Source organism: Anguilla anguilla, chromosome 6 (genome assembly GCF_013347855.1).
Source record: "Anguilla anguilla isolate fAngAng1 chromosome 6, fAngAng1.pri, whole genome shotgun sequence".
NCBI classification, from domain to species: Eukaryota; Metazoa; Chordata; class Actinopteri; order Anguilliformes; family Anguillidae; genus Anguilla; species Anguilla anguilla.
The window spans coordinates 7,088,850-7,115,874 of NC_049206.1; the positions used below are offsets into that span (position 1 = coordinate 7,088,850).

Consider the following 27,025-nt stretch of genomic DNA (forward strand, 5'->3'; position numbering starts at 1 on the left):
TGTACAATTTAGAGATTACCTCAGCGTCTCTCTGGCTGTGAACCAAGCGTGCGCATAGGCTTCGTATAACATGGCTATTGCATGGTAATAAAGGCGTGAATACATTTGGTGTGTTTTTTCCAGAGGGATCCTTGTGTGGTCTATAGAGACAGCTGCGGGCTCATTTGTAAGTTGTTCTTATTATTTTTTATTTTTCAAAAAAAGAGAAAGGGACATTTAGCCCATTTAGTTTTTTTTTTTTTTTTTGCTTTTTTTTTTTTGCTTTAGACCACTTAGGGTACAGAGAGGGTAACAGCAGTGTCAGCCAACCCTGTTCCTGCCATCCTGTAGGTTTTCACTCCATCCCTAACAAAGCACACTTCATTCAACAGCTAGAGATCTTGTTGAGTAATCGATTAGCAGAATCAGGTGTGCCAAATTAGGGTTGAAATGATAGCCTACAGGACGGCAGATCTCCGGGGACGGGGTTGGTTACCCCTGGGTAACAGATAGAGAAGGGACCAGCTGAAAAATCCATGGCAGTCTTTCCTACAGGAATTGCATATGGCTCGAGAATCAGCTGCCCTATATAGACTATGCCACTCCTCTCACCAAGCACTTGCATGCCTGTCAGTCAAACATTAAACGCTTATATTAGACCTCCCTCTCCTTGTATTTCTGAGAATTTCATCACTGTGAACTTTTATAAGTTATGGTCTTATTAAAGAAACAAGTTGTTCTAAAAAAAGCGATGATCTAAAATGCATCTAATTAATGCCTTCGGTAATACACATTGAAGATGAATATGTCCTTCCTCGTGAAAACGATGTAATAACAAGCGTGTTCTTTGCAACTGCAGTGTCATTTATAATGTAAATAACCATCAGCGTTTATCCGCAGTGGGGAAAGGGAGTTTTGTCATCAGTTGTGTGTGAATTATGAACTGTCCCTGTAACTGTGTGAAATCCAGCACATCCTGGGCTCTTGGTCCTGTTACAGTGTGTGTGTGAGCAGGAAGGTAGTGGGACATCATGCACAAGTGCCTGCAGCAGGAAGTGCCGGCTGAGCTTTGCTGAGTCCAGGTGCGTGTGCGTGTGCGTGTGTGTGTGTGTGTGTGCGCGCGCGCGTGTGTGTGTGTGTGTGTTTGTGTGCCTGCCTGCGTGTGTGTGTGCATGTGTGTGTGTGTGTGTGCCTGCCTGCCTACCTGCATGTGTATGTGTGTAGGTGCGCAGGCATGTGTGTATATGTATGTGTGCGTGCGTGCGTGTGTGTGTGTGTGTGTGCGTGTGCATGAGTGCACTGGAGCTGTGTGCCCACAGCAGTTTTGGGGAGCTCAGTGATGTGTTAACTAGCAGGAAGTGTTGGGGTGCGTAAGACATTTTGCAGCTTGCTGAGCCTGCTGTGCTGAAATGGGGAACAGTCGGAGATTTTGTGTGCAAGTGAAAACAGGCGTGGCAGCGTGTGCTCACAGACAAACATCTCCTGCAGTTAGTTTACACTGTAGTCTCTGTGCTTAGAACAGTGCAAAACTTCGAGCAAAACCAAAGTTGCTGTGGCTGTCTCCCACACAACGTGTTCCGACATATTTTTCTGTGCTTGTTTTAATGATGTGAATGTTCAGGAGCAGGCATTGCTTTCAATTCAGTTCAATTCAATTATTATTATTTATGGTTATTTTCTCCTGGTTTGTAGCTTGTTCCACTGTTCCTCAGGTTATGGCAGACAGTTATATATTGAGCTGCAGCTCGCTTTCTCTCCCGGAAGCTTTGGCAGTATTTCCTGATCTGGAAGTGCTGGAAATTTAGGGCAATCCTGTGTAATTAATGGAGGAATGTTTTTCTTACCTTATTATTCCTAGTTGACAGTGCCACTCTCTCTCCCCCTCTCTCTATTTATGACTTTCTCTCTTCTTTCACCCTCTATTTCTGTCTCTCTCTACCTCACATTTTCTCTCCCCCTCTCTCTCTGGTGTACAGGTGTGCGTTGGCTATGAGGGTGGGGGGCGGGGGGGGGGGGGGGGCGTGGTATGAGAGGGTTATTTATTTATTTAATTAAGTATATATTTGTTTGTGTCTTGGGTACTTTTGGGTACTTAGATGTCAAAATGATGTCTCTCCTCCCCCCCCCCCCCCCCCCCCTCTGTCTCCCCCCCTCTCTCTGTCTGTCCCTCTCTCTGTCTGTCCCCCCCCCCCTCTCTCCCTCTCTCTCTGTCTCTCCCTCTCCCCCCCCCCCCCCCGCAGGGTGGGATGATCGCGCTGCTGCTCTCCATCCTGTGCCTGGTGCTGATCCTGTACACGCGGCGGCGCTGGTGCAAGCGCCGCCGCGTGCCGCAGCCGCAGAAGAGCGCCAGCGCCGAGGCGGCCAACGAGATCCACTACATCCCGTCGGTGCTGATGGGCGGGCCGGCGCGCGAGAGCCTGCGCAACTCCCGTGGCGGGCCGGGCCACAGCGCCAGCGGCACGCTGAGCGTGCGCGAGACGCCCATCCTGGACGGCTACGAGTACGACATCGCCGACCTGCGGCAGCACCTGCAGCGCGAGTGCATGAACGGCGGAGAGGACTTCGCCAGCCAGGTGACGCGCACGCTGGACTCGCTGCAGGGCTGCAACGACAAGGCCGCCATGGACCTCACGCCCGGTGAGCACCAGTACAACTGCACTCACACACCTATACATACACACGCTCGCACACACACACACGCGCACACACACACCTATACATACACACACATACACATACGCACACACACACACATACGCACACACACACGCACACATACACATACACACACACCTATACATACACACACACACACACATACACACCTATACATACACACACACACACATACACACACACACACACACACACTCACACATACACATACACACACACACATACACACACATGCACACACACACACTTGTACATGTACATGCATTCGGTTCACAAGCACACACACTGTGTGCACATGAATGCATAGATACACACACATCCAAGCACAGTAACAGGCACACAGACACACACAGACACACACACATACATGTACCTCAAAACTATACAGAAGACCCATTTTTATACACTTTTGCTCATGACCCAGATTCCTCAAAATATGTTGTAATAGCCTGATGTAATAGAATATATTCTCCTTATTAAAAATGAATTGTCAGAAAATGAACAGTTAGTTTGCTACAGAGTGTTTGGAACATTTTTAATAGCCGCATTGAAAGTAGAGGCGCGTACTGGCGGGTTTTCCGACAGAAGATCTAATTTAGAAGATTAGAATTTCACTGATGAAGACAACAGGGCAAAGCATTTTAACCTTTTAGACTTATCTTTGGTTAAAATGTGCTGATCTTTGTGCTGGTCACTTACAGATGTAGAAATTGTTCTATGAATGGCACTCTCCACTTATATTGAAAATGACTGACAAACCATGAGTGACAATTAGTACAAATGACAAACCCCCTTCTCATATTTAGTACGATATTAATTTCTTGCCGGAAAGTACACATTAGATTATTTGTATGTTTAAATAAGTCGGATTCGAACAACCTTGGTTTCGCATAGGAAGTATTCAAGGTGAAGTTGGTGAAATAATTCATGCTACTGAAATGATATCCATCATTTGTAATTGTTGGGCCTTAGAGGCAATAGGAGACCTGAAATGAAATGTATTCAAATGGTTTCAAACCAAAATAAAAGCAGCTATTCAAAGCACTTCCTGTGGCCAAGGTAAACATCCAGGGTCTCACTTCACACAGAAATGCAGTTTGAAGATACCGGGTTCATTGGACAGGCATTTTTAAATTGCTCTTCCGATTGAACTGGAGAGAAAGTTTGTTGATGATTCATTTGGAGAGAACGCTTTGATAGAAGATTTGCAGGAGGAGGGGAGCGGTAATCGTTTATCGCAATGCTTTGTTCCCTCCGTTCTCCTGCAATAGAAAGGGGCTAAGCTATTCATTTTTCGAGCTAGGGGCTAATACCTGAATCGTTTGAAATGACGACAGACGGTGACAGGCTGTTGTGTATCTGACACCACTGAACTCAGAAGCCCTTCTTCTGCGATGTTGTGCAGTTAATTCCGGCATCAATCTCAATGCTTCTGCCCGGTGTATTTATTTACATGTAAATTAAAAGTGAAGTAAAAAAAAAAAAAAATAAATAAAATCCTGAAAGACGACGGTCGGGGCTTTTCATCGCAAGAGTCCCGCGGGGAGCGATGGGGGTGCCCGCGTCTTGACTGTGCCCCCCCCCCCCCCCACCGCTGTTTCGGCAGGGAATGACAGTACCAAGCTCTGCCTAATGAGCAAGTACAAGGACAACATCATCGCCACCAGCCCCGTCGATGCCAACCACCAGCAGAACACGCTCCTCCCGCACAACACCTCCACCAATCAGCGCAAGCGCCTGTCCAGCAAGACCCGCGGTGAGTCCCGCCACCCCCCCCATCGCACCCACCCACCCACTGCGCACGCACGCACGCACACACCATTGAGCAAAAGCCGCCTTCTCGAGCACTTGGAAGGAGGAGACCCTCTCGCCGCTCGATTGTTTTGGCGACTCGAGCGTGGATGAGTAGGGAGGTTAAGGCCATTTCCATCTATTCCGTTCCCCCCCCTCCCCCCTCCCCCCTCCGCTCTCATTTTTAATCACCGCCCTCAGGCCTCGGTCTCCACGGGCGCCTTCAGAACGCCGGGTTTTTGCGGGCTCAGAGAAGCGTTGCTAATTGGAGAGGGAGGCCGTCTGCTCTTCCTCTCGTGGTGGACGTGCTGCGCTCGCTCGTCTTCGTCGTCTTCTTCTCTCTTGCCCTCTTCTCGTCTTCCCCGTCGCGCGCTCTGCCACAGCGCTTCACGCTCAGCTGTCTTCAAACCGCGCGGACGCACAGTCTGCGTCTTACTCGTCTCACGCCATCCCATAGTTATCGTCCCGTTGTTGTGTGTCCGTGGTGTAATTTAACGGATATATACTGTGTGTGTGTATATATCAAACCGTGTGAAAGCCGGTATTAGCTGGTATTTCTTGAAGCGCGCACCAGAAAAAGAAGAAAAACGGCACTTTATGACATTACACAAGGGTGCAGTACTATATGTACAGTATCAAACAACGTGAAGACCAGCAACAGCTGGTATTTCTGTAACCAAACACTCAGAAAATAAGAGAAATGAAATGATATATATATGCAGGTATGTATTCATCTTGTGAAAACAAACACAGATGGTAGTTAGAGAAGCAAAGGTATTATTTTCTTTCAGGGTTGGTATTTATTTATTTTTTTCAGAATCATAATTTCTGATTTTTTTTTTTCTCCAGATATTTTTGCCTCCTTCGTATTCCGCCACGTTATCCTCTCCTCTGCCCGGCAGAGTTTCACTTTCCTCCCTGACCTTGCCGGATAGCCTGCTTCTGCATTCAGCAGCAACGGCGTTTTGTACCGTAATGAGAACGAAAATCAAAAGCTGGCTCTTGGGGGTGGTGGTGGAGGGGTGGGGTGGTGGGGGAGAAGGGGGGGGAAAAAAAAGACATGCGATATCAAGCCTTTCTTTATGAATAATAGAATGCGGAGCGGTGGCACGTAGCGGATGTGGTTCTGCGCCCCGCTATCCCGCTATCCCGCCATCGCCCGGCAACAGCGCCAGAGCGCCGACAAGCCGGATGATGAATGGCCAGATCACTTTTGGGACAAAAAACACTGAAGATCCAATCTGTTTACCGCTTAAATCCGCGGGAGGGTGAGAGCGGACCCCGTCCGCCGAGCGATCCGTGATACACCCTCCCCCCCATCCCCCCCCCCCGTCACCCCCCATCACCCCCCCTTCTGATTCTCTGTCTCTGCCACTTACGGACAGTCTTTGGTCTCTCACCGTCTGAATGCAATCTGTGACAGCCCCACGGGCCACGCAGTGGAAATCAGCACCTCCATATTTTAAACATACGAGATTAGCATATTTTTCATATTAATTTAACTCAATTTGTTTATGTGGAAATGCCAGGAGGCTGAACGTCATTTATAAAAATAAAAAAAAAAGTGTTTTTTTTTTTTTTCATTTATTTTGGAACCTCATTATATTTTTATTTTCTGGTGATATATAACTTTGCAGTCTGTTTCCCCGGTGACTTATATTGCGTCCCTGGTAATGAACGCTGTGTGTTGCTCTATATGCACGGAGCAAACAGACCAGTGGAGCAGAAAATAGAGAAAACGAAGGGCTTCGTTCCATCTAACCGCAAAGTGCTTTCTCCTGAAATGGAATCCCGGTTATATTACATGCTCGCTTACATTTTTAGTAGGCTTAACTTTTTTAACTTTTTTTTTTTTTTTACAACAGTTTTCATAAAATCCGGAACATACCGAAATAACAATGTTGTGAAGGGGTTCTCAAAATGAAAGAGAATATATGCACTGCAATATATATGTGCATTAGTAAGTGCTCCTGCTTCTTAATAAAAATGCTTTCCTGAATGATAGATTTGGAGGACAGGGCTTCAAGCGAGCTGAGGCGGCATCAATCTCCCGCCGCTTGTTTCTGATGCCACGAGCGGGCTGGTGGTGGTTTTTACCTTCCGTTTTTAAAACCTCGTATTTCACAGGCCCCCGTTCCCACTTCCGTGCCTGTCTTTTCTAATACATCTACAGAGCTCGTATACTACGTACAGCACATTTCCCGTTACCGTGAATTCTCTCTCTCTCTCTCTCCCTCTCTCCCTCTCTCTCTCTGTCTCTCCCTCTCTCTCTCTCCCTCTCTCTCTCTCTCCCTCTCTCTCCCTCTCTCCCTCTCTCTCTCTCTCTCTCTCTCTCTCTCTCTCTCTCTCACGACTGCATGCCAGATGTGTTAGCGTATATTTAGCATGTCGTCTTCTCCGCGCCGCTCTCTGAGCCCAAAGCTACAGCTGCAGCCCGCTGGAGGTAGCAGATGTCAACCTAGCCCCCCCCCCCCCCCCCCCAATCATTGTGTTACAGATATCCAGAGAAAAACAGAAAGAAAGAAAGAAAAAAAAACGTTTCTTGTAAACGTTTTTTTTTCCCCCTTCTTTTTCGCACCTTTCCGTGTTTGTAATTCCAAGGGATATCACGCGTGGGATATATTTAAAAGAACTTATCTTTTATTCATCCCCCCCTCGCTTTCCCACCTCTCTCCCCCCTGCTGTCGTTCTCAAGGCTACGGCGCGCTCGCTGTCTTTGCTCGGCGGCGGCGGCACGGCGGCGGGGAAGGCGCGGCCGCCGACGCCGCCTTTGGAGAGCCGCCGACTCTTTCTCCTCTGCGTTCCTCCTTCTTCTCCCTCATGCCGACGTTCCGGAAGCTTCCGCTTCTCCGTCGGACGTCATCTCGACGTTCTCGATGCGGAGTCAAAGCATTTCATTTTTTTTGAATATTATTTATTATTAAGCTTTTCGAAACCCTGTCAACCCAAAAATGTGCCGTGCGGAACCCCCCCCAAAAAAAAAGAACAAAACAAAAAACAGTGTAAGAAAACTTAAGTCAGCTGTTGCCAGTCAGGCGGTGGGGTTGGTTTGATCCAAAGTTACTCATAATGAAATATATATGTGAGAGATTTTGGTTAAAATTCCTGTCCCTCTTCTTATTTTGGCATATGTGAAGGATACTTGCCCAACACCGGGAAGCATCATTTTCTATCTTAATTATTGATATATGAATACAGTATCCCAGCAATGACGTTTATAGGGCAACTGTGTGTCATGTGGCACCTTTTAGCACCACTGAATGGGAGTCGCAAACAGTGTGGCAGCTTATAAAATATACTCTGCTTTTTTTTACCTGTCGTGTGCTTTCCGTGAAAGAAACGCTCTGAATGTGTCTTTCACGGTACCGGAGAGAACTGCTCTCGAGTCAGTATTTTAAAAAAAAATAATAAAAAAAAAAAGAAATTAATTTTTTTATATAAATACATTTGGCAGGAAAGATGTCCGTGAGTAAAACATTTGAGTGCAAACACCATTTATGCTTTCCAGTCTTCCTGTGTGGGAGAGTGCGCGAAAGCATTTTTATTTCACCATTCGGTGATGGCGTCTGAGATTACTACTTTCCGTCGTTGGGGTTTTTTGGTCACTGCCAATTCCAGGAACTCGCCCTCCTGTTCAGTTTAAGCCACACAAACGCCCGTCAAAGGCGTCCCGAGCCACGTTTTTTTTTACCGAAAGGTCGGACGGCTGCTGGCCATAAATGAGGTTAATGAACTTCCCACTGCGAGGCTCCGCAGCTGTGACAGATTTGGATCAGACCGCAGATCTCATGAAGCCTATGCATACTCTGCTTCCCGTTCCCTCTATATAGGGCGGCGGTGTGGCATAATGGGCGAGGTGCTGCTCTTGTAATGATCAGGTCCCGGGTTCGATTCCCGGGTTGGACTCCATTTTAGCAAGGTACTTAACCTGCATTGCTTCAGTGTATATCCAGCTGCATAAGTGGGTGCAGTGTAAATGCTGTGTAAAAGTTCTGCAAGTCGGTCTGGATAAGAGCGTCTGCCAAATGCCTTTATTGTAATGTAACGTAATGCTTTCTGCTAAACCCTGCAAGCAGCTCCCCCCCCCCCCCCCCCCAAAAAAAAAAAAAAATCACTGTCGGCATGTCTGCGGAATTAAGGTTAAAAGAAGTGATGTTCGCTCCATTTCCTAACAAATCTAGTTCACGGCCGCGCGTTATTTATGATTGTTTACGTAGGCATTTGTGCCGCCTGATTTCTGCGTCTCCGCGGAGACGGCGATTACTCGTTTGCTCCCCTTCGCAATTTTTTTTGATCCGCGGCCCTGGCGAACCCGCACGCGCGCGCGTTAGTGTGTGTGTGTGCGCGTGTGAGGCGCCCTCCGTTTCCCGGGTAACGCACGCACGCACGCGCGCTATTGGGCGGAAGCGCGGGCTGAAACAAACAGCATTATCGCTCTCGCCCGTAGACGCCGGAGCCGCGTGACCCAGCCGCATTATTTATCGCCTTCCTTCACGTGGGATAATGAAACCATTTGTCCTCCGGCGCGCTGAGTAAACAGAGTCGCGTCGGCTCCGCGCGCTCGGAGGGGAGATGCGCGCGCGGATCCGTCCTGCGTTCGCGCCGCGCGGAAAATCACGCCGTCGTGGAAACGAGAATATGATACATGTAGGCCACGCCTTGTGTATACACGTGTATGTGTACGCATACATGCGTGTGTGTGTGTGTGTGTGTTGTGTGTTTTTGTGTTTGTGTGTGTCTTCATCGAGTACTTTGTTTTTCTTGACAAATACACTCCCCTTTGACAGTTATCTACAAGTTGCAGTGGAGTTATGTCTTTAGCTGGACTTGGACATTTTTTGTAGCAGTTTGAAGGTTGTTTTGGTAGCCCGGGGGAAAGAAAGGAGACTGTGGCTCATTAAAGTTAAGTTTTATACTCTGTCCATGACAGCAGTCATTCTCCAAGCCCAGATCCTCATTCATTATTCACATTCATGTCATTTAGTCTTTTTTTTCATAGGCATTTGCCAGTGTCAGGATATTATCTCTTGTGTTTCCCTTGGCGTTGTACTTGTTAAACACCCAGAGTGTGAAGTTGTTATTGAAATGATTTTATTATCCTCCACAAACAAGCCTAATGCATAATTTGTAAATTATGTTGATTGCTTCATAATTACAAGCGGTGGTATGTCTGGCAGTGGTATATGTGGGTCCTAGATTAGTTTTTTTTTTTTAAATTAGTCAATACTGTAATATTCTTAATGAAGGCATTGAAAATTATTTTAAATACATTTTTAACGTTCAATTAAAGATTAATTTATGTTAGTAAGTTTGTTTTAATGGGGAGGCCGCATTTGCCAAATAGCTATAAATTCAATACAAGGTATCAAAATATACTATTTCTTTATTTTTTTCTTACTCCTTGTCAAATAGGGTGGGTTTGAAGAGGCATTTTTCAGCTGAACTATGACAAGGCTGCTGCTAGTTAACAGGATGGCCGTTGTGTCCACATGCAAAGGGTTCTGAACAGTAATACTGGGTGCAATTTAAAAAAATAACCTTTTTACCGCCAATCACATACATATCATGCCTTTGCACTTTTTCTGCATTATTCTTGTGGGCTTTCAAATTTTACAGCAGTACATTTACAGAGTATTTATAAATATTGAAATATAGATTTTCTTTCCCCCTACTCTGCAACTATAGCCATATTGCACAGTGCATTTAGTTCCATAAAGATCAACATTATACTTTTGACTACGAGTTATAGTGGATTTATTAATATGTTATTACACATTTATAACTGTATATTCACAAAGCACAAATAATTGTACAGTACGTTCCATATAAATTGTTCATAATAAAAAAATAATAGCATGCCATCTTTGGACTTATATCAAGGACACATTAACCGGGTGGTCTCTAGAAAATTGAAGATTAGTGATGGGAGAGGGGTTTCATTGACCCCTTATCAGGCAGTGGAAGCTACAAAGACCTGTCAATCATTGACCCGTCTGCGATGTAATGGCTCTGCTCCCCGCAGCGTAGCACGATGATTGGCTCAGATTAGTGAGTCACTCATATCCTGTATTAGCTGGGCCCGTATTTAGTTTCATGAAACCTTACGCCATCCCATCGCCAGCGATCAGCAACCCGGCACACATTTTTCAGGGGTTATTCAAGAGGTAGAAACTATTGACTGTTATGTTTCATAGCCCCCTGTTCATCGCTTTGTGTACAGTGATTCTTAAAAGTGAAAGGATATGGTAGTCGAATTGTGCAGTTCACGAGGTCTGTACTCTTCGTTCCTTCCTGTAATGAAAACCGCTGTGGCGTGGTATTTGGGCAAGCTGAACAATGTGATTGGTAATTATACAGACATATAAATAAATAAATGCAGTCGCGGGAACACACCCACGTACATTGTCTGTTTCCATCCAAAGGGGAAAATTGCCAAACCAAGCAGGGTCAGGGTTCAGGTTAGAAGCTGAGTAGGGTGCATTGGGGTGCAGAAGCTGAGCTGGAGAGTAGAGAGTGTTTATTATTATTATTATTATTATTATTATTATTTTCAAATTTAGACTTTTTTTTAACCAAAAAACAGGAAATAAACACATAGAAGAGGCGCATCCCCTTGCACCCCCCTCCCCCTCCCCTCCACAGAGAAGCTCCTCCCCCCCCCCTTCCCCTCCACAGTCAAGCTCCACCCCCCCCCCCCCCCCCTCCACCGCAGACAGGCTTTTGATGGGGGGCGGGTGGGGTGATGTGTGTGAATTCCGCAGCGGGTTCCGCCTTCCTGAACCCGGACGGGGACTCTGGGACGGAGGCGGACAGCGAGCCCCAGCTGACCTTTTACACTGACCCCAACCGAAGCAGGCGCCGCAGCCGAGGTATGAGAAATGGCAATGGGACCCCCGCTTGGGGCTCCGGGGGTAAGCCGAACTTCCGCCGCCGCCGCGTCCGTCCTCTGCTCTTCATTCTTCACTTTTACTCGCATGACCCCCCCCCCCCAAAAAAAAAAACCCCCAAAATCAATAGGCGACAATTCGTGATCGAAGCAGTGAGTCTCTTGTCGTAGTCTAAGAGGTTGTTTTTGTTTTCCGTACCTTGTGCTTGTGCTTGTGATTGTGGTCATGGTGCATTCTGTGTGATAAGTGAACGACGAAAAGAAAAAAAAAAAGGCCCAAATCTTAAGTTTTGTCAGTTGAGAATCGGAATTCTTAACAATTCTTATCCGTTGATGGTGCAGCGGTTTTGAAGTCTGTGTTAATATTCTGGATTTGGCTCTCCTTAGTAATTATAGCATGCCGGGTACATGGCTCAGGAGAGATTTGTCTTGCGGTGGAAATGTGCATGGCGGTGAACTTTAACAGAGCTTTGCTTTCAGAGTCATTATCATGCTCATCCATTCCATTTCTGCCTGTGAATGAAAGAAATTGTCAAAAAAAGTGCCTTAACATCATGGTGGAGTGTAGTGCCTTAAAAAAAAAAAATTGGACATAAAAATTGGATAGCAGAGAGAGAGAGAGAGACAGATAGAGAGAGAAAGCCCCAGGTGCATTCTGGTTTCTCTGCCTCTCAAGTTCTGTGGCTCTAATCATCAGCCAGACATGCTATGATCTACAAGATGGTGGAAAATAAAGGTTGTGATAAATATCTCGGTTAGGCTGCAGAACTCGTAGTCACGCTATTAAAATGTGAAATGTTAAAAGGTGGGTTTTCCCTGCCTTGTAGCGCTCGTTCTAGAAAGATCCACATTGACACAGGACACAGGAAAAGGTTCAGCGTAAAATCAACTCCGGCTACTTTTAACAGCATTAGCGTCAGTGCGATCCGTATTTGGCTCGTACCGCATAGCACGTTAAAACGTTAAAAGCTCTGAAAGAACTGATCGAACGCTGAGGAGCTACCCGCGTGCTGCCGCTGAATAACATGAAAGGGCTCTTCGCGGTAAAACCGCGGGTTCGGTATCGGCTGTGCCGGTGCCGACGGCGGCCAGCGGGACCCGCGCGGTGTGGCGCTGCCTGCGGACGGAGGATTTCAGTTGGCGGGATCTCCCCCCCATGGCGTCATCACGCGAACGCTGTTCCGCTGGCCAATAGGGCGCCCGTATTCTCTCTGCGCCGGCTGTGTGCTAAGCTCACCCCCCACCCCCGGGGGGCGCCGTGACTGCGAGCCTCGGCGGGGGGTGGGGCGCGGGGCGCGGGGTGAGAGCAGGCCGAGGTGGCGGCGTGCTCCTCCGCCCCTTCCCCGAATTCTCGGGGGGGAAGGACCGAACCTCGTGGATACGACGGAACCTCGCAAATCAGAAGGAGAAGAGAAGTGATTCAGGACGATATAAATATGCGCGTTACGAAAGCGAGCACATGCTGCTCAGTTTCCGCACGCAGCCGCAGTCTGGGAACAAGCCTGCCAGGATCCAGGCCTTCCCTCAGAAGCACGGTACGGCGATATATACGCCTTTCTTTCCCTTTCTCTTTCTTTTTTTTGGTGTAAATGTGTTAACGGTGCAGTTTCCTTTTTAGCGAGGCTTTTTTTTTTTTTTGCTGTACATTAGCTTGCCTGTCGGAAGTCCCGGAGTTGACGGATCGATTTGAAAGGGTTCTTTCTTCAGAAACGACTCGCGACCGCACATAAGCCGCCATACAGCAGCGACATGAAAGGTTGCCGAGTTGGAAGGTATGCAGGCCTGACAGCAGGTGGCAAGCGGGTGGTCTCTCTGAATGCCGTTTCGTCCTTGGTGATGCTTTATAGACCCCCCCCCCACCACTCCAGCTCTGGGGATGGAAGAGAACGGTGGGGGTGGGGATGGTGGGGGAGGCTGATGCCTGGGGGGGGGGGGATTGGGGGATTGGGGGGGGCGGGGGGGGAGGCTGTCGAATGAACGGCACAGCCTGAGGAGATGCTTAAGCCCGGCGAGGCATGCCTCGACAGAGCCCTGATCCAATTACCCGGCCCCATCTTAGAGCGCAGATGTCACAGAATGCAGCAGCCAGCCGATGTAACTAACACCTTTAATTAGACGCGGAGGTAAGAATAGAACGACGCGCCGCGCCGCCGAGCCCATTAACTCTCGATCCGCGAATTCGGCGAGAGGCAAAACATCTCCGCGTCGAGCGTGGAACCGCGCGCGCGTCAGCGCTACACGCTCGGATCGGACGCGGGTTGTTTCTCGCGGATTCCGTCGACCCGAAGAGCGAAAACGATGTTCGCCGCCGACGTCACGCCGTTTCTCATTCCCGCGTCGGTCAACGGGGTGCGGACGCGACCTCACGACCTAAAAGGCGTTTATCGCGACGCGCTCGTATTCGAACCTGCCGTCCTGAGTCAGACGCGTACGCAACGTTAGCGGATTTCAGGGGCGTTGGGAGTTTTTTCTCATCTGCGTTTCGTCTGCAGCTGTTAAAATGCGCCCGCAGAGAGAGGGAACTGAAGCGTCTATTGTGGGGGGGGAAAGATTACCGCTTGCAGTCTCAAACGATTTGCGGTCTGCTTTACCCACCTCGCCAGGCACAGCACAATTGGATCGGAGAAACCTATAATTAATTTCCCGCAATGCTCCTGCTGATTACACACACTTCAAGTCCTGGGAGCTCTCAGTACTGGATATTACAAACTAATGGAAAAAACTTACGTATGTATGATGAATTCCAGGTAGTGTGTGTGGGCCTATGGGGGTGGGAGTGACAGGACAGAGCCAAACCAATCAATGGCCAAGACACAGGAAGGTGTTGCAGAGCCAAACCAATCAATGGCCAAGACACAGGAAGGTGTTACAGAGCCAAACCAATCAAAAGGCAAGACACAGGAAGGTGTTACAGAGCCAAACTGATTGATAGCCAAGCTTACTTGCATATGGTCACAGTGTTTTTAATTTAGTTGGGGTTTTTTTTATTATTATTATTTACCAGTCTTGGTTATTGTGTTTAATGTTTTTAATTTATGAAAATATTTGCAAACATGTTTTTCAAGATTTGTTTTGTTATTTTGCCCAGAGAAATACTTAACAGATAATTTAATATGGCGTGGTGTCTAAGGACTAAACATACAGTAGCATTGTAATCATTTGCTATATTAGAAAACATTATAAGCAGAAATCAGATTGGAGAGATACGTTAATGTGATGCATTTTGGAAAGTGGTTCTCACGCACGTAGAAAATACAGACCAAACCCGTTAAACACTCAGTGAACCCGTTATCCAAAATTCAGTTCAACCCACTGCAGCACTTTAGCCTGGACATCATCAACTTTTGTTCTTAAGCTTAACATACAAACACACGCAAGTGCTTTTTTTTTAACAAGTATTGTTTGGAAAGTTACTTTTGGTGATTAACTTCCACTGAGGAATAAATTAAGGCGACACAAAGGTTGATTGAATCCAGGCCTGTGAATCTTTTCAGCCTAATTATAGGAGAGAGCGGCAGGAAGCCGCGTTTGTGTACTGAGAGCTACGAACAGGTGTTTGCTGGGGCCTTGGGCCAGCTTTGGGGAAAAAAAAAGGGTCTGCACACACATCTCCATCTGTGTATCTCTCTCTCTCCCTCCCTCTGTCTGTCTCTCTCTCTCTCTTGCTCCCTTTCTTCCTCTCCCACTCTCTCTCCTCCTCCCTCTGTCTCTCTCTCTCTGGCTCTCTTTCTCTTTCTGTCTCCCTCTTTTCCTCTCCCACTCTCTCTCTCTCCCTCCCCCGCTGTCTGTCTATCACTTTCTTTCTCTCTGTCTTTCTACCTCTCTCTTTCTCTCTCTCTCTCTCTCACTGTTTCACTCTTTCTCCCGCTCTCTCGCTGTCTGTCTGTCTGTCTGTTTGTCTGTCTGTCTGTGTGTGTATGTGTGTGTGTGTGTGTGTGTGTGCGCGTGCGGGCATGTGCGTGTCCATGTGTTAGTGTGCGTGCGTGTGTGCGTGTGTGTGTGTGTGTGTGTGTGTGTGTGTTTGTGTGCGTGTGCGTGCGTGGGTGGGTGTGTGCGTGTGCGTGCGTGGGTGGGTGTGTGCGTGCGTGCGTGGGTGTGTGTGTGTGTGTGTGTGTGTGTGTGTGTGTGCGCGTGCGTGGGTGGGTGCGTTTGGGTCACAAATCCATCCACAAAGATAACATTCTCTCAGTGCCAGTTGGCGACACAGGACAAAAAAAAAAAAAAGAAAAAGAGAGAGCAAAGCCTCCCCTGAACTTTGCTGTTTTCATGTGGATGCTTGGCTTTCTCAGCACATACGGCTGCAGCCTTCAAAGGTAAAAGCTTATCTTCCCGCCACAATGAGCCCTGGGAAACCGCATCTCCCAGAAGGCCCCCTGGCTTGATGTGTGGGGCTCTCTCACGGGGGCTCTGAGCCCTGTGACGGCCTGTTTGCCACCCCCCTGTTTAGTAGTGACAGAGAGGCCCTGTTTACAGCCCTCCTTTTTTTCTCTTCCCCCCCCCCCCCCCCCCCCCCCCCCCCCCCCCCCCCCCACCCCCTCCCCGTTTCCCTGCAGGCTCGCCGCGAAGCCCCATCAACAAGACCACCCTGACTCTGATCAGCGTGGCCAGCTGCGTGATCGGCCTGGTGTACTCCTCCCACCTGTCCTGCGGCCTCAACGTCCGCGTCATCCTGCACGTGCCCGAGCACCTCATCGCCGACGGTGAGCGTCGTCCGTCTGTCCCCCCCCCCCCCATTTCACCTCTCACGGTTGTGGCCTTCAACATCGTTCTGTTGTAGTCGCTCTCCGAGCCCAACCTCCTGCCCCCCTCCATCCCCACTCCCGACTTCACGGTTGTGCCCTCCAACATCACTCTGTTGTAGTTTCCCACTTAGTCCAACCTCCTGCTCCCCTCCATCCCCCCTCCCGACTCCGCCCTCTGCCTGCGCTCTCCAGCATCACTGTTGTAATTGGTCATTTAGTCCAGCCTCCTGTCCCCCCCGTTATTCTCCCCTCCGGCTATGCCCTCCGACATCACTGTCGTAGTTTTTCATTTCTAGTCCTCCTGCTCCGCCTGGGGTTAAAGCGGCAGCCAATGAGAACGAAGCACTCTGTCACAGCTTTCTGCCCCCCCCCCCCCCCCAACCCCCCCCCCCCACCCCGACTCGGAGCAGGAAGCGCCTCGTTAATGAATTGTCGTTTGCCGCGTGCTAAGCGCTAGCCCAGTGCTAGCCGCCGCTGCAGCTGCCTAAAGTGGGGGTCTGCGGGGCGGTCCAGCGCTCCTCTCCTCCGCCGCTTCAGCGGTCCCGCTCACATTTTTGGGCGCTGCCGCGGAGCGAGAGGGGCCCGGGTCAGCGTTCCCGGGATGGGGGTCCCCAGGGAGGACAGGTGACTTTGAAAGGAAAGGAGAGCCGAAGGAGATCGTGAGCCGCTAAGCTGCCCCGCAAACAGGCTCCTAAATGTTCCTACAGTCTTATCTGACCTCACCGTGGGTCTGATACAAAAATATATATATAAATAAATAAACATTCCCTGCTCTCACAATACAGATTTATGTATATATATGTGTGTGTGTAACAGAATACATTATGGCTTTATCGTCCCATTCTGCGCAGTGTAAATAAAAAGGCAGGTTTTTAATCCCCCCACCCCACCCCCTGTCCAGCACGCCTTCCCCCTTTAATTTCTCCCAGAAAAAAACCCCGTAATGTGAGCAGTCCGTTAGTCGCCTGTCTGCAGCGGGGCCGTCCCTCTAAGCGAGGTTCTGACCCGCCCCGATGTCCCGATTCCCCCCCCCCCCACCCCGGTCTCCAGGGTCCCGGTTCATCCTGCTGCAGGGCAGCCAGCTGGACGCCAGCGACTGGCTGAACCCCGCCCAGGTGCTGCTGTTCTACCAGCAGAACGCCAGTGGGCCCTGGGTCAGCGAGCTGTGTGGGCGTCGCCTCCTGGACCCCTGCGAGCACCAGTGTGACCCCGACACAGGTAACCCCTCCCCCGCCGCCTCGCCAAACCACAGCAGGGGGGGGGGCGAGCACCAGTGTGACCCCGACACAGGTAACCCCTCCCCCGCCGCCTCCCCAAACCACAGCAGGGGGGGGGCGAGCACCAGTGCGACCCCGACACAGGTAACCCGCCCCCGCCGCCTCGCCAAACCACAGCAGGGGGGGGGCGGCAGTGTAGTACAATGGGTAAGGAGTTGGTCTTGTAACCCAAAGGTTGCAGGTTCGAGTCCCCGCTAGGACACTGCCGTTGTACCCTTGAGCAAGGTACTTAACCGAAATTGCTTCAGTATATATCCAGCTGTATAAATGGATGCAATGTAAGTGCTATGTAATAAAAGTGTAAGTCGCTCTGGATAAGAGTGTCTGCTAAATGCCTGTAATGTATAATGTACAACAGATGCGCGCGTTTCCCGGGAAACGAAATGAGCCGGACGCTTTCAGCATAGCTGGAAAAAAAAACAAAAAAAAAAAAACAACAGGTTCTATCTTCACGATGTACAGAACATTTTTGCCTAGCAACAAGCTGGAAAGCCATAGATTCAATCTTAACGATCTACCAACATTTCTGAATGCATAGTCATTCTGAGTCAGTGGTCAGCTGTATCTAAATTGTGATTAATTATGAGCATGATCTGCATAGGGCAGTTGAAAGAGGCATAAATCTTTTTTTTTTTTTTTTGAAAGACGGCATTGTAGGGTGATTTAAGCTGCACATTGTAGAAAGCCAAGTGCGATTACACATTTTAAATGTTCTCTTCTGAATGTGAAGGGGAAAATATTTGTCCCCATTAGACATAATGCTCTGCCATAGGTTTAATTAATGAGACAGAATTAATCAAGAGGGGTTTTCTTGAATAAAGCATATACAGCTGTTGACGACTGCATTATTTCATAACCAGAAAACGAAGATAAGCTTTTGTATTTTAGGACACCTTTCGTAAAAGAATCTGGGGCCTAATTTGTGAAACCAGCCCACAAACGAATTGTATGAATGACTGAATCGACGCCTCATGAAGATTTACTTGTCTGTGTGCCTGTTTTTTTAAACATTTTTTTAATTCCGAGTTGGTGGCAGTGTGACTTGAACAGATGTGATCCCGGAAATTATACAGTTGGAGAGAGTGCATTTCCATTATACCTCCCATCTCAGGCGCTCTTAGGAAGTTTCCTTTTATTTATTTCAAGTCTTTAAAAAAAAAAAGCCTTCTGAAATCAAAAGTGTATTCAATTTACCAGCTGGAGGTCTTAGTCCCCGTGAAGAAGCTCTGATTGTCAATACAAATAGCAGTAACTCCAAAGCATAGATGTGATAGAAATCTGAATTGGGAGGGAAGGGGGGGGGGAGGAAAAGGGTGTTTACATGAGGGAAATGCAGGTGTCAAATTAAAGCAGGGCTAGTTCACATCAGAATGGATGACACTGATGACATGCTCGATATAAAGACGGTTATGAGGAGAGTGGTTGTCACTGGATACCGTGGTGAAAGACCTAACGGATTGAGATTGGCTGCGCTGGAGTGCGCACCTCTGGCGTGCTGAATATTTCACTCTGCCGGGGCCTGGAAACCGCTTGATTGGTTCCTTGTTCCACTGGGACGACATTCGCCGGGTTTATCCAATATATCTGTATGTCCAAAATGTCTGCGCTTTTTGAGTTGGCTCGTTCACTGCCAGGCACATAAAAAAAGCACACACACTCACACACGCACGCACGCACGCACGCACAGACAAACACACCTACACACACGCTCTCTCACACACACACACACACACACACGCACGCACACAGTGCTCACAGAAGAGTTAATACCTTGCTGACATTTCTTCCCGGCTGCCCCCATTTCTGCAGAAACAGAAATAAACCGGAGCCCCAGCCGCACGGCCCAACCCCAACTGCAACCCCAACTCCAACCCTAACTGCGACCGCGACCGTATCCGCGACCACGACCGCTCACTCGCGCCCCGTTCTCCAGGCGCGCCGTACAGCGCAGACATTTTCTGAGATAACCAGCGGAGTTCATCGACCTCGCGAGGCGGAACGGCTCGCCGAGCCGCGTAGCGTAGCGCCCGCCTGGAAACGCGCCGCCGATCGCGGACGCGACGGGCGAACGGCGGGCGAAGTGGGCGGAGCTCGGCCCGCGGACGGGTCGTCGGTCGGTTCAGATCCTTTCGCTCGATCGGTTTGCGCTGAGGGCGCTCGTGCGTGTGTGTGTGTGTGTGTGTGTGTGTGTGTGTGTGTGTGTGTGTGGCCGTCGGCTGACTCGAGGGCGTCGAAGGCGATGGTTACCGTGCGCTCGGAGCGCCGCTGCTGTGAGCCCTTGTCCTATAAACTCCCAGTTTCTCCTCGGAGGACAACAACAAAAATCACACGTTTCATACCGGGGCGAGCGCAACTTAATTAGCAGGGGTCTGGACCTCAGGTATCAGCTCAAGGGTTTGGACAACAGGCCTGCGTGATAACTGGAACAGCTACTGCTAGTCTGTGAGATGGAGAACAACTGGTATCCATCTATCAGTGTGTTTATTTATTCTTGTTTTGGCCAGTTGAGTCCCCCAGTGACGGACCCTAAGAATATAATCATAAATCATCTGTCCTTGAAAGACGAAGACCGGGTGAAGTAATTCTCTTTCCTTGTCTTGTCATTCAGTTCTGAAAGGTAAATTACACTGGCTTTTGCGGCGCAGATTTGATGAGCAGGCATCTTTTTTTCTTTTAATAATTAAACCCACCCTTCAAGAAATATAATCTTAATAACAGCAGGTGTTGACCTTTAAGCCTCTGCTTCCATCAGCAAATCAGCAGGTGGCTGCGTAGACCTCCCTTTCCAGGGGTCTCTGAACATTAGCTGGTCAAAAGGACGCAAAGTGGGCAGAAATTTGATGGTGAATCGCAGTAGTGAGAAGCTTACCCACGTTTATCTGCGGTTTAGTTTGCAGATTAAGTGCCTGCAGTCGGCACGTCCCTGGAGTGAGCGATGTTCATCAGCACTGAGGATGCACGGTCGACATGCTGTGACCAGTGTTTATCGCAACGTGAACGTACGCACTGTAAAACGAGTCCATTTTACCCCGGCTTTAATAAATCTGCCTGTGTTGGCTGTACTGTTTAATGTGCCTGTGTGTGTGTGTGTGTGTGCATGTGTTTGTGTGTGCGTGTATGTGTGTAGTGTGTATATGTGTGTGTGCCTGCGTGTGTGTGTGTATGTGTGCGTGTGTGTGTGTGTGTGCGCGTGCGTGTGTGCATGGCTGCGTGTGTGCATGGCTGTGTGTGTGTGTGCGTGGCTACGTGTGTGTGTCATCATTACTCATGAGAAAGAGGCTGCATCTGGTTGAGCCTGGAGCTTCCAGGAGCTTCTCTCTTCCAATAAATTTGCGTTTTTTCATTCGAGCCAATCTCACGTTATATCCTCTGTGATTTTAACGCATTTGCATAAGGAAATTAACTATAAAAACAAATCCCTGAGGTGTCAAGAGACACATAGATACATTTGATCATGCTCAGGAATCCATCTGCTGGAACAATCAACCACAGAAAAGAAAAAAAAAAAAGAAAGAAAGAAGAAGTTCCATTTGCGCATCCATAATTCAAGAGAGGCCGCCGTGTGAGTGCAGCGAAAAATGAATTTCTGAACCAAAACCAAAACCGCGCAAGGCATTTAATAATCAGTCGCCGACTTTGTTGTGTCTCTGGTTACTTTTTTCCCTCCCGCATCCCGGCTTCTCCAAGTTTCATTAATTCGCCTGAATAATGGATGCACCCCAGGCTCGTCTCCCCAGCCAAGGGAACAGGGGCGAGGGGCGAGGAGCGGTGGGGGGGGTGGGGGGATAATCTGGGAGTTGAAAACTTCATTAATAAGTAATAAAACACAACACCCCCCACCCCCCACCCCAACCACACACACACTTTGCAAATGGCTACTCTTGCAGTATCACCGATTTGTACAAATTTTGCAGCCAGAAAGAAGGAGCGAAGCGGGGATGATCGATCTAAGCCGGATTGGAGGATTATGTCTCTGCCAGGCAATCACTGCAAACCCGCCACTTAACCCTTTCCTGCAGGGTTGATTTACGAGCCGTATAAAGCCCTGATTGTCTAATCAGCTTTTCCGCGATTATCGTATAGATAAGGGCTAATGCTGTTGTGAAACAAACCCCCCCCCCCCCCCCCCCCAAGGGCATTGTATGCTTACTTATTTCTAATATTGAATCTGGGTGGCTGAAATGACTCTCTTGGTGCCTCAACTTTGAAGCTGGCCCTAAAACTTTGATGCTGACTCACTGACCACGCCCAACCCTTTTCTTTTAAAATAGTTTGTGTGCTTTTTGTCACTCTTTTCTTATCTATGATCATTCGTGTCATGGTTATGGATTCTCAGATTTCCAACAACGGATAAAACAGCTTTTTGGATATTCAACTTTATTTGCACAAATGAAGTTGATTTGTACAAGGAATTATTATAAGTAAGTTTTGTTTTGTTACACCTTATGTTCAACCCATTTTATACGTTTTGTAAAGAAGAATGACACTTTTGAGAGATGTATTTCATAACCAGTGACTAAACCAGTGTAAATTTGGTTCTTATTTTGTGTTTCTAGTATGTGTTTCTCATTATCTGTATTATTTGTTTTGTGTCTTTTTGCCTGTATGATCTCTTAAAAAAAAAAAGGTCTGAGTATATTTGACCCAGGCTAGTAGTTTCGCAGGTGCTAATATGTAAACAGAACACACAGGTTAATAATAATTATGTCTTCATGTATGTGCAACTGTACCTTCAATCTGTGCTTGAGTCAGGTTTTTTCAATCAACTTAATTTATTTCATATTTTAATGTATGATGTATTTTTGAAATTAGCGCTGGATTTTAGAAAACACCAGGTGTACTACAGCTGTTGTTTTTCAGTAAACACAATGTGTTCAAACAATATGTTACAATATGTAACTAGGCATGTTTTTTAATTTAATCATCCTTATGTCCCTTTTTATTTATTTATTTTGTTCCTCCCAATTTGGACTGTCCAGTTGACTTGTCTTTACGGAGGGAATGGGTTCCTATACCATTTCATATTCCCCCTTGGATGCCATACAGATATAAATTTGCTGTAGTGACTTCATTAAATACAGTGACTGTAGTATGTTTAAGCCTTGACTGTGGGGGAGGGGGTCAGTGTTTACAGATAAGATGAATGTGTATTTAAAGAGCGCCTGCAAGTTGACCACCCTCTCTCTCCCTCAGTGTCCTGGGGGGATATGTTAAAAACATCCCCCACATGGCTGACGCCCGCCCCCCCCTCTCTTCTGCTGCTAACACAGTTATCAAAGGAGACTCACAGCTCACTCAGCTGTGTGGTCCCGACTGCCAGTGTTTACCTTACATTACCCGTGCGTTAGACTAGCTAGCCTGCTAGCTAGCTAGCTGGCTACCCAGAATGCCCCCCATAATTAGCTACTGAACGGCAAGCTAGTTTCAGTGTTGAGAGGAGGTTGACTGAATTCACAATGCACAACGTGTATAGTGCTGCAGCATACTGTTCAGCGTATGTAATCAATATAATTTTGATTGATTTAAATTATACAGATTGTTAATTGATTAATGAATTGTTGCTCCTTCGTAACTGGCCGGTTAGAAAATTGCTAAATCGTCAGTGACTCGCAGCATATTTTTGTTTCGAGAAACACACAATAAATCTTCAAACGAAATTGTTAAGCTGTGATTTCAGCCCATTAAATTGTTGCCGACAAAGTCGATTTGGCTTTCTAAGAGAATAAATAATACCTCTGCCATTTTGAAAAACACAAAGTGAATAGTGCCTTGTCAGAACAGGATATATTGTAAATGTCTCATGGTCATATTGCATTTTCATGATTTATGAATTTGTGTTTTATGCTTCATTGGATGTTTTGAAATTATCATACTACCCAGAATGCAATTTGGTTAAAAGCAGCTGACGAGGTTTTCTCCAGAGTTCAGGAGGTATAATGAAAATGCTTATTTTTGCCTACTAACTTTATTACTGCTGGGATTTTGCACCAATGATAACCTTTCTGTACAACCTCTGTAGAGATCATAATTTGAATATTTTAAGGAATATAAAAGAAAAATAAGCCTGATTTTGTAATCAGCTGCAGAGAAAAGTTCAAAGTTGGGCTAGACACACATACTGTGTTTTTGTGTGTGTGCCCATGTGGGAGTGTGCATGCATGCGTGTGTGTGTGTGTGCGCGTGTGTATGTGAGAGAGAGTGTGTGTGTATGTGTGTAAACGTGTGTGTGTATGTGTATGAGTGTATGAGAGTGTGTGTGTGTGTGTGTGTGTGTGTAGTCAGAGTGAGTGTGTATGAGAGAGAGAGAGAGAGAGAGAGAGAGAGAGAGAGAGAGAGAGAGAGAGAGAGTGTGTGTGTGTGCTTATGCACACGCGCATATGCATACAGTGGCATTGGCCAGGGATTCCAAAACTATTAACTCTCTGCCTTCCCTGAAATGATCACCATCTGGCTGAGGCGCCCATCTCAAAGGAATGCTTGAACATTAACACCCAGCAACAATAAATAAATAATGCACACTGTACAATCACACCGTGATAAAGGCTGGTCCCCTTTGGTCTCCTGCCTATTGATCCCAGTCAGTCTTAGTAGGGTGATAATGCCGAGGAACATTAAGACCCAGATTTACTAACGGATTGCAGCTGCTTTTTCGAATGCAAAAGCAGTTACTGCAAGGTTGCAGTATCTGATAGTTTTACTGATGGGCGCAATGGGTCAAAATTTGCTGTTCGGTTGAATTTTGCGGGGATTATGTCGCTTTGCGACTTTCCTTTTGTTAATAATTCTGTTTGTGCGTACGCGTACCTGGGACAAGTGTGCTAAAATGAAAATGGAGATTAGGTCAATTATGTATTGCGTCCAGTTGAGTAAAATAAGGCCTTTAATGTGACTCTTCTCTTTGCATGTTGATGTTATGAACCAGGAAATGCAGGTGGTAGTTTATTGCTGAGTTGAGCTGAGCAGCGATACAGCCCAGTTCTAATTCAGTCTTTAATAGATAACAGTAAGCTCTCCCTCCAAAATGTGGCAGCGGTCACTGAAGACAGGAGGTAGACTCAGAAGACAAGGCAGAATTGAGACAGAACTGGTCCCTTTTTCTATCGGATGACTGAACCAGTGCAGGGAATCAATAGAACCAGGTTGCGTGGCCACAGAATAATCGCACCGCCGTAGGATATTAGAGAGCAACTTGAGCTCGGCACCCGAAGATCAAATTCCCTGCCGGATCTGGTGAAGTCGCTTTGCGTTCCTCTGCGTCTGGATCTTTTCAAAGCAGCGTTCCGATTAGGGAATTTCACAAGTCAGTGGTTTTCACTCTGTTTGTCGAGGTGCAATTTTTACATACATATTTTTTTTTCTTCTTATCACTTCTAATTTATTTTCACATATAATATGTAAATTGTATTTGTTTTGTTGCACGATGCACGATTCAGGTCTGTTAACAAATCTGTCATCGACTTGCAGTTTAAAGACAAAGTTTAATCTCTGAATTTAAACAATTGTAATTACAACTTAATTAAAAAGATTAGAAACAGTTTAAATTAAATGTTAAAGGCTAGTGGATGCTTAATTAGCCCTACAGAAATGGCATATTACCTATAGAATGAAAAGCAAACACAGTTTGTCTGTAGAATAAATAGTGAATCCAGTTTGCCTATAGAATGAAAGCAAATGTAGTTTGCCTATTGAACGAAAAGCAAGCACAGTTTCCCGATAGAATGAAGAGCAAACACAGTTTGCCTATAGAATGATAATCAAACACAGTTTGTCTGTAGAATGAAAAGAAAACACAGTTTGCCTATAGAATGAAAAGCAAACAGTTTGTAGAATGAAAAACAAACACAGTTTGTCTGCAGAATGAAAAGCAAACACAGTTTGCCTATAGAATGAAAAGCAAACACAGTTTGCCTGTAGAATGAAAAGCAAACACAGTTTGCCTATAGAATGAAAAGCAAGCACAGTTTGCCTATAGAACGAAAAGCAAACACAGTTTGTCTGTAGAATGAAAAGCAAACACAGTTTGCCTATAGAACGAAAAGCAAACAGTTTGTCTGTAGAATGAAAAGCAAACACAGTTTGCCTATAGAATGAAAAGCAAACAGTTTTTCTGTCGAATGAAAAGCAAACACAGTTTGCTTATGGAATGAATAGTGAATGCAGTTTGGCTTCCGACACTCTGTGGCCTGTCCTTTTGCTCAGTTTGCAGGAATTCGTTCCACCTGTTGTCGTGTCAAGGTCTATATTCTGTCCTCGGTCGGACCACCGCCTCCGTCGGTCGCCCGCGGTGTGTTGTGGGAAAGCCTGCCGTCATACCATCTTTTCTTTACATCATCTTTGTTTTCTTATCGGCATTTCATTTTGTTTGTGACATCGCTCCAGTTGGACAGGTCCTCTTACGCTGCGTATTTGTTTTCCCATGTTGTGGTGTGGTGTTTCGAGCCTGAAGCCCATCAGGCTGTACCTCTTTTTCCCGATCCGTCCATTCATTTTTCTTTTTTTCGTGAAGTGTCTGGTTGCTCCGTATCCATTTCTTGTGATCTAGACGTGCGAGCACATCGTTTTTTTTTTTTTTGTAATGCGTGTCTCGACCGCAAAATTGAGGATGAGTGCGTTTAATTTCTTTGACTGTAATTAGGCCCCGTCTTATTAAATCTGCCCTTAATGTGTTCGTACGTGCAGCTGAAACTGAAGTCTTGAGTCGAACTAGAGCTCTTTCACTGAGTCCCCTGGGGAATCACGCCTACGTATTTGAAGAAAAAACGCATTTGAAGAACCAGTTGGCCTAAAAACCCATAGGCGGCATATCTACTGAAGTAAGCGTGTGTCCCTGGTAATTATTATTCTCTCGAGCTGCTAAATTCATGACTTGACGCTGAGAACCGCTCCTCTGCGGAGTGGCAACATCTTCGGGCGAAACGTCTGCCGATCGTCTGGCCGCTGAAATTTGCCCGTCTTCTTGTTTTTCTATGTTTTGGTGAAACTTTCGATCGGATTTTGCGCGGCGGTGTGAAAGGACGGAGGGGCAGCAGGAGGGCTGTCTGTGTTTTCGAATATCGTCAGTTGGGGAGTCTCACGCTGCGGTTGAGGAGGCCGCCGCGAAAAAAAACAAACGGAAGCCAAGAAATGCTCGATGCTAATGAAAGCGCCTTTTCATAGTAGCGCCGATGGTGCTTGTTAGCAATTTTATCCCGTCTGGCAGAATTAAACACAACGCTCCTCGGAAACCACTTTTTAAGGAAATGTCGGCTGCGTTGATTAGAATTCCTTTGGAGGAGCGTGCTAGCGTCGCTTCGGCGAACAGTTTTCAGGATTATGCTATTTGTCTGAGACGACTGTTGTTTACATCCCGGTGCTGTTGAGACAGGCCGCCGTTTGACTGACTGTAATTGTTTTGCTTTCATCATCTACTGTGCAATTACCTATTGAATCCGAGAAACGATGCTTCGGGAATGATGGAGCGTTTCCTGTGTGTGTGAAGGAAATCTCAATCAGCAGAACTGTTCAGCACGCAAAAAAATTAAATGCAGAAATGAATGAAACATCAAAAATGAAGTTAAGCGCAACGTGATCATCTGTCAAAGACATTGGTAGAGAATATTTCAAGACAATTCAAAAGTGTACCAAAGAAACCATATCACACCCTGCATACGTCTTAAATATGCATATGAAAACAA

At 47.0% G+C, this 27,025-nt stretch overlaps 1 protein-coding gene across 5 annotated transcripts in view; it reads left to right on the plus strand.

Annotated features, from left to right (window-relative positions):
- The window catches only part of astn1 (astrotactin 1), a 323,396-nt gene that overhangs the window by 89,951 nt on the left and 206,420 nt on the right, over positions 1-27,025 (plus strand). For 3 of the 5 annotated variants that reach the window (XM_035422531.1, XM_035422534.1, XM_035422535.1), the window contains 5 exons: positions 2,220-2,616; positions 4,262-4,411; positions 11,208-11,357; positions 15,886-16,032; positions 17,125-17,292. In XM_035422531.1, the coding sequence (XP_035278422.1) occupies positions 2,220-2,616; positions 4,262-4,411; positions 11,208-11,357; positions 15,886-16,032; positions 17,125-17,292 (1,012 nt within the window). The remainder of the gene's footprint in view (positions 1-2,219; positions 2,617-4,261; positions 4,412-11,207; positions 11,358-15,885; positions 16,033-17,124; positions 17,293-27,025) is intronic. The other 2 variants (XM_035422532.1, XM_035422533.1) reach the window with 2 other exon arrangements.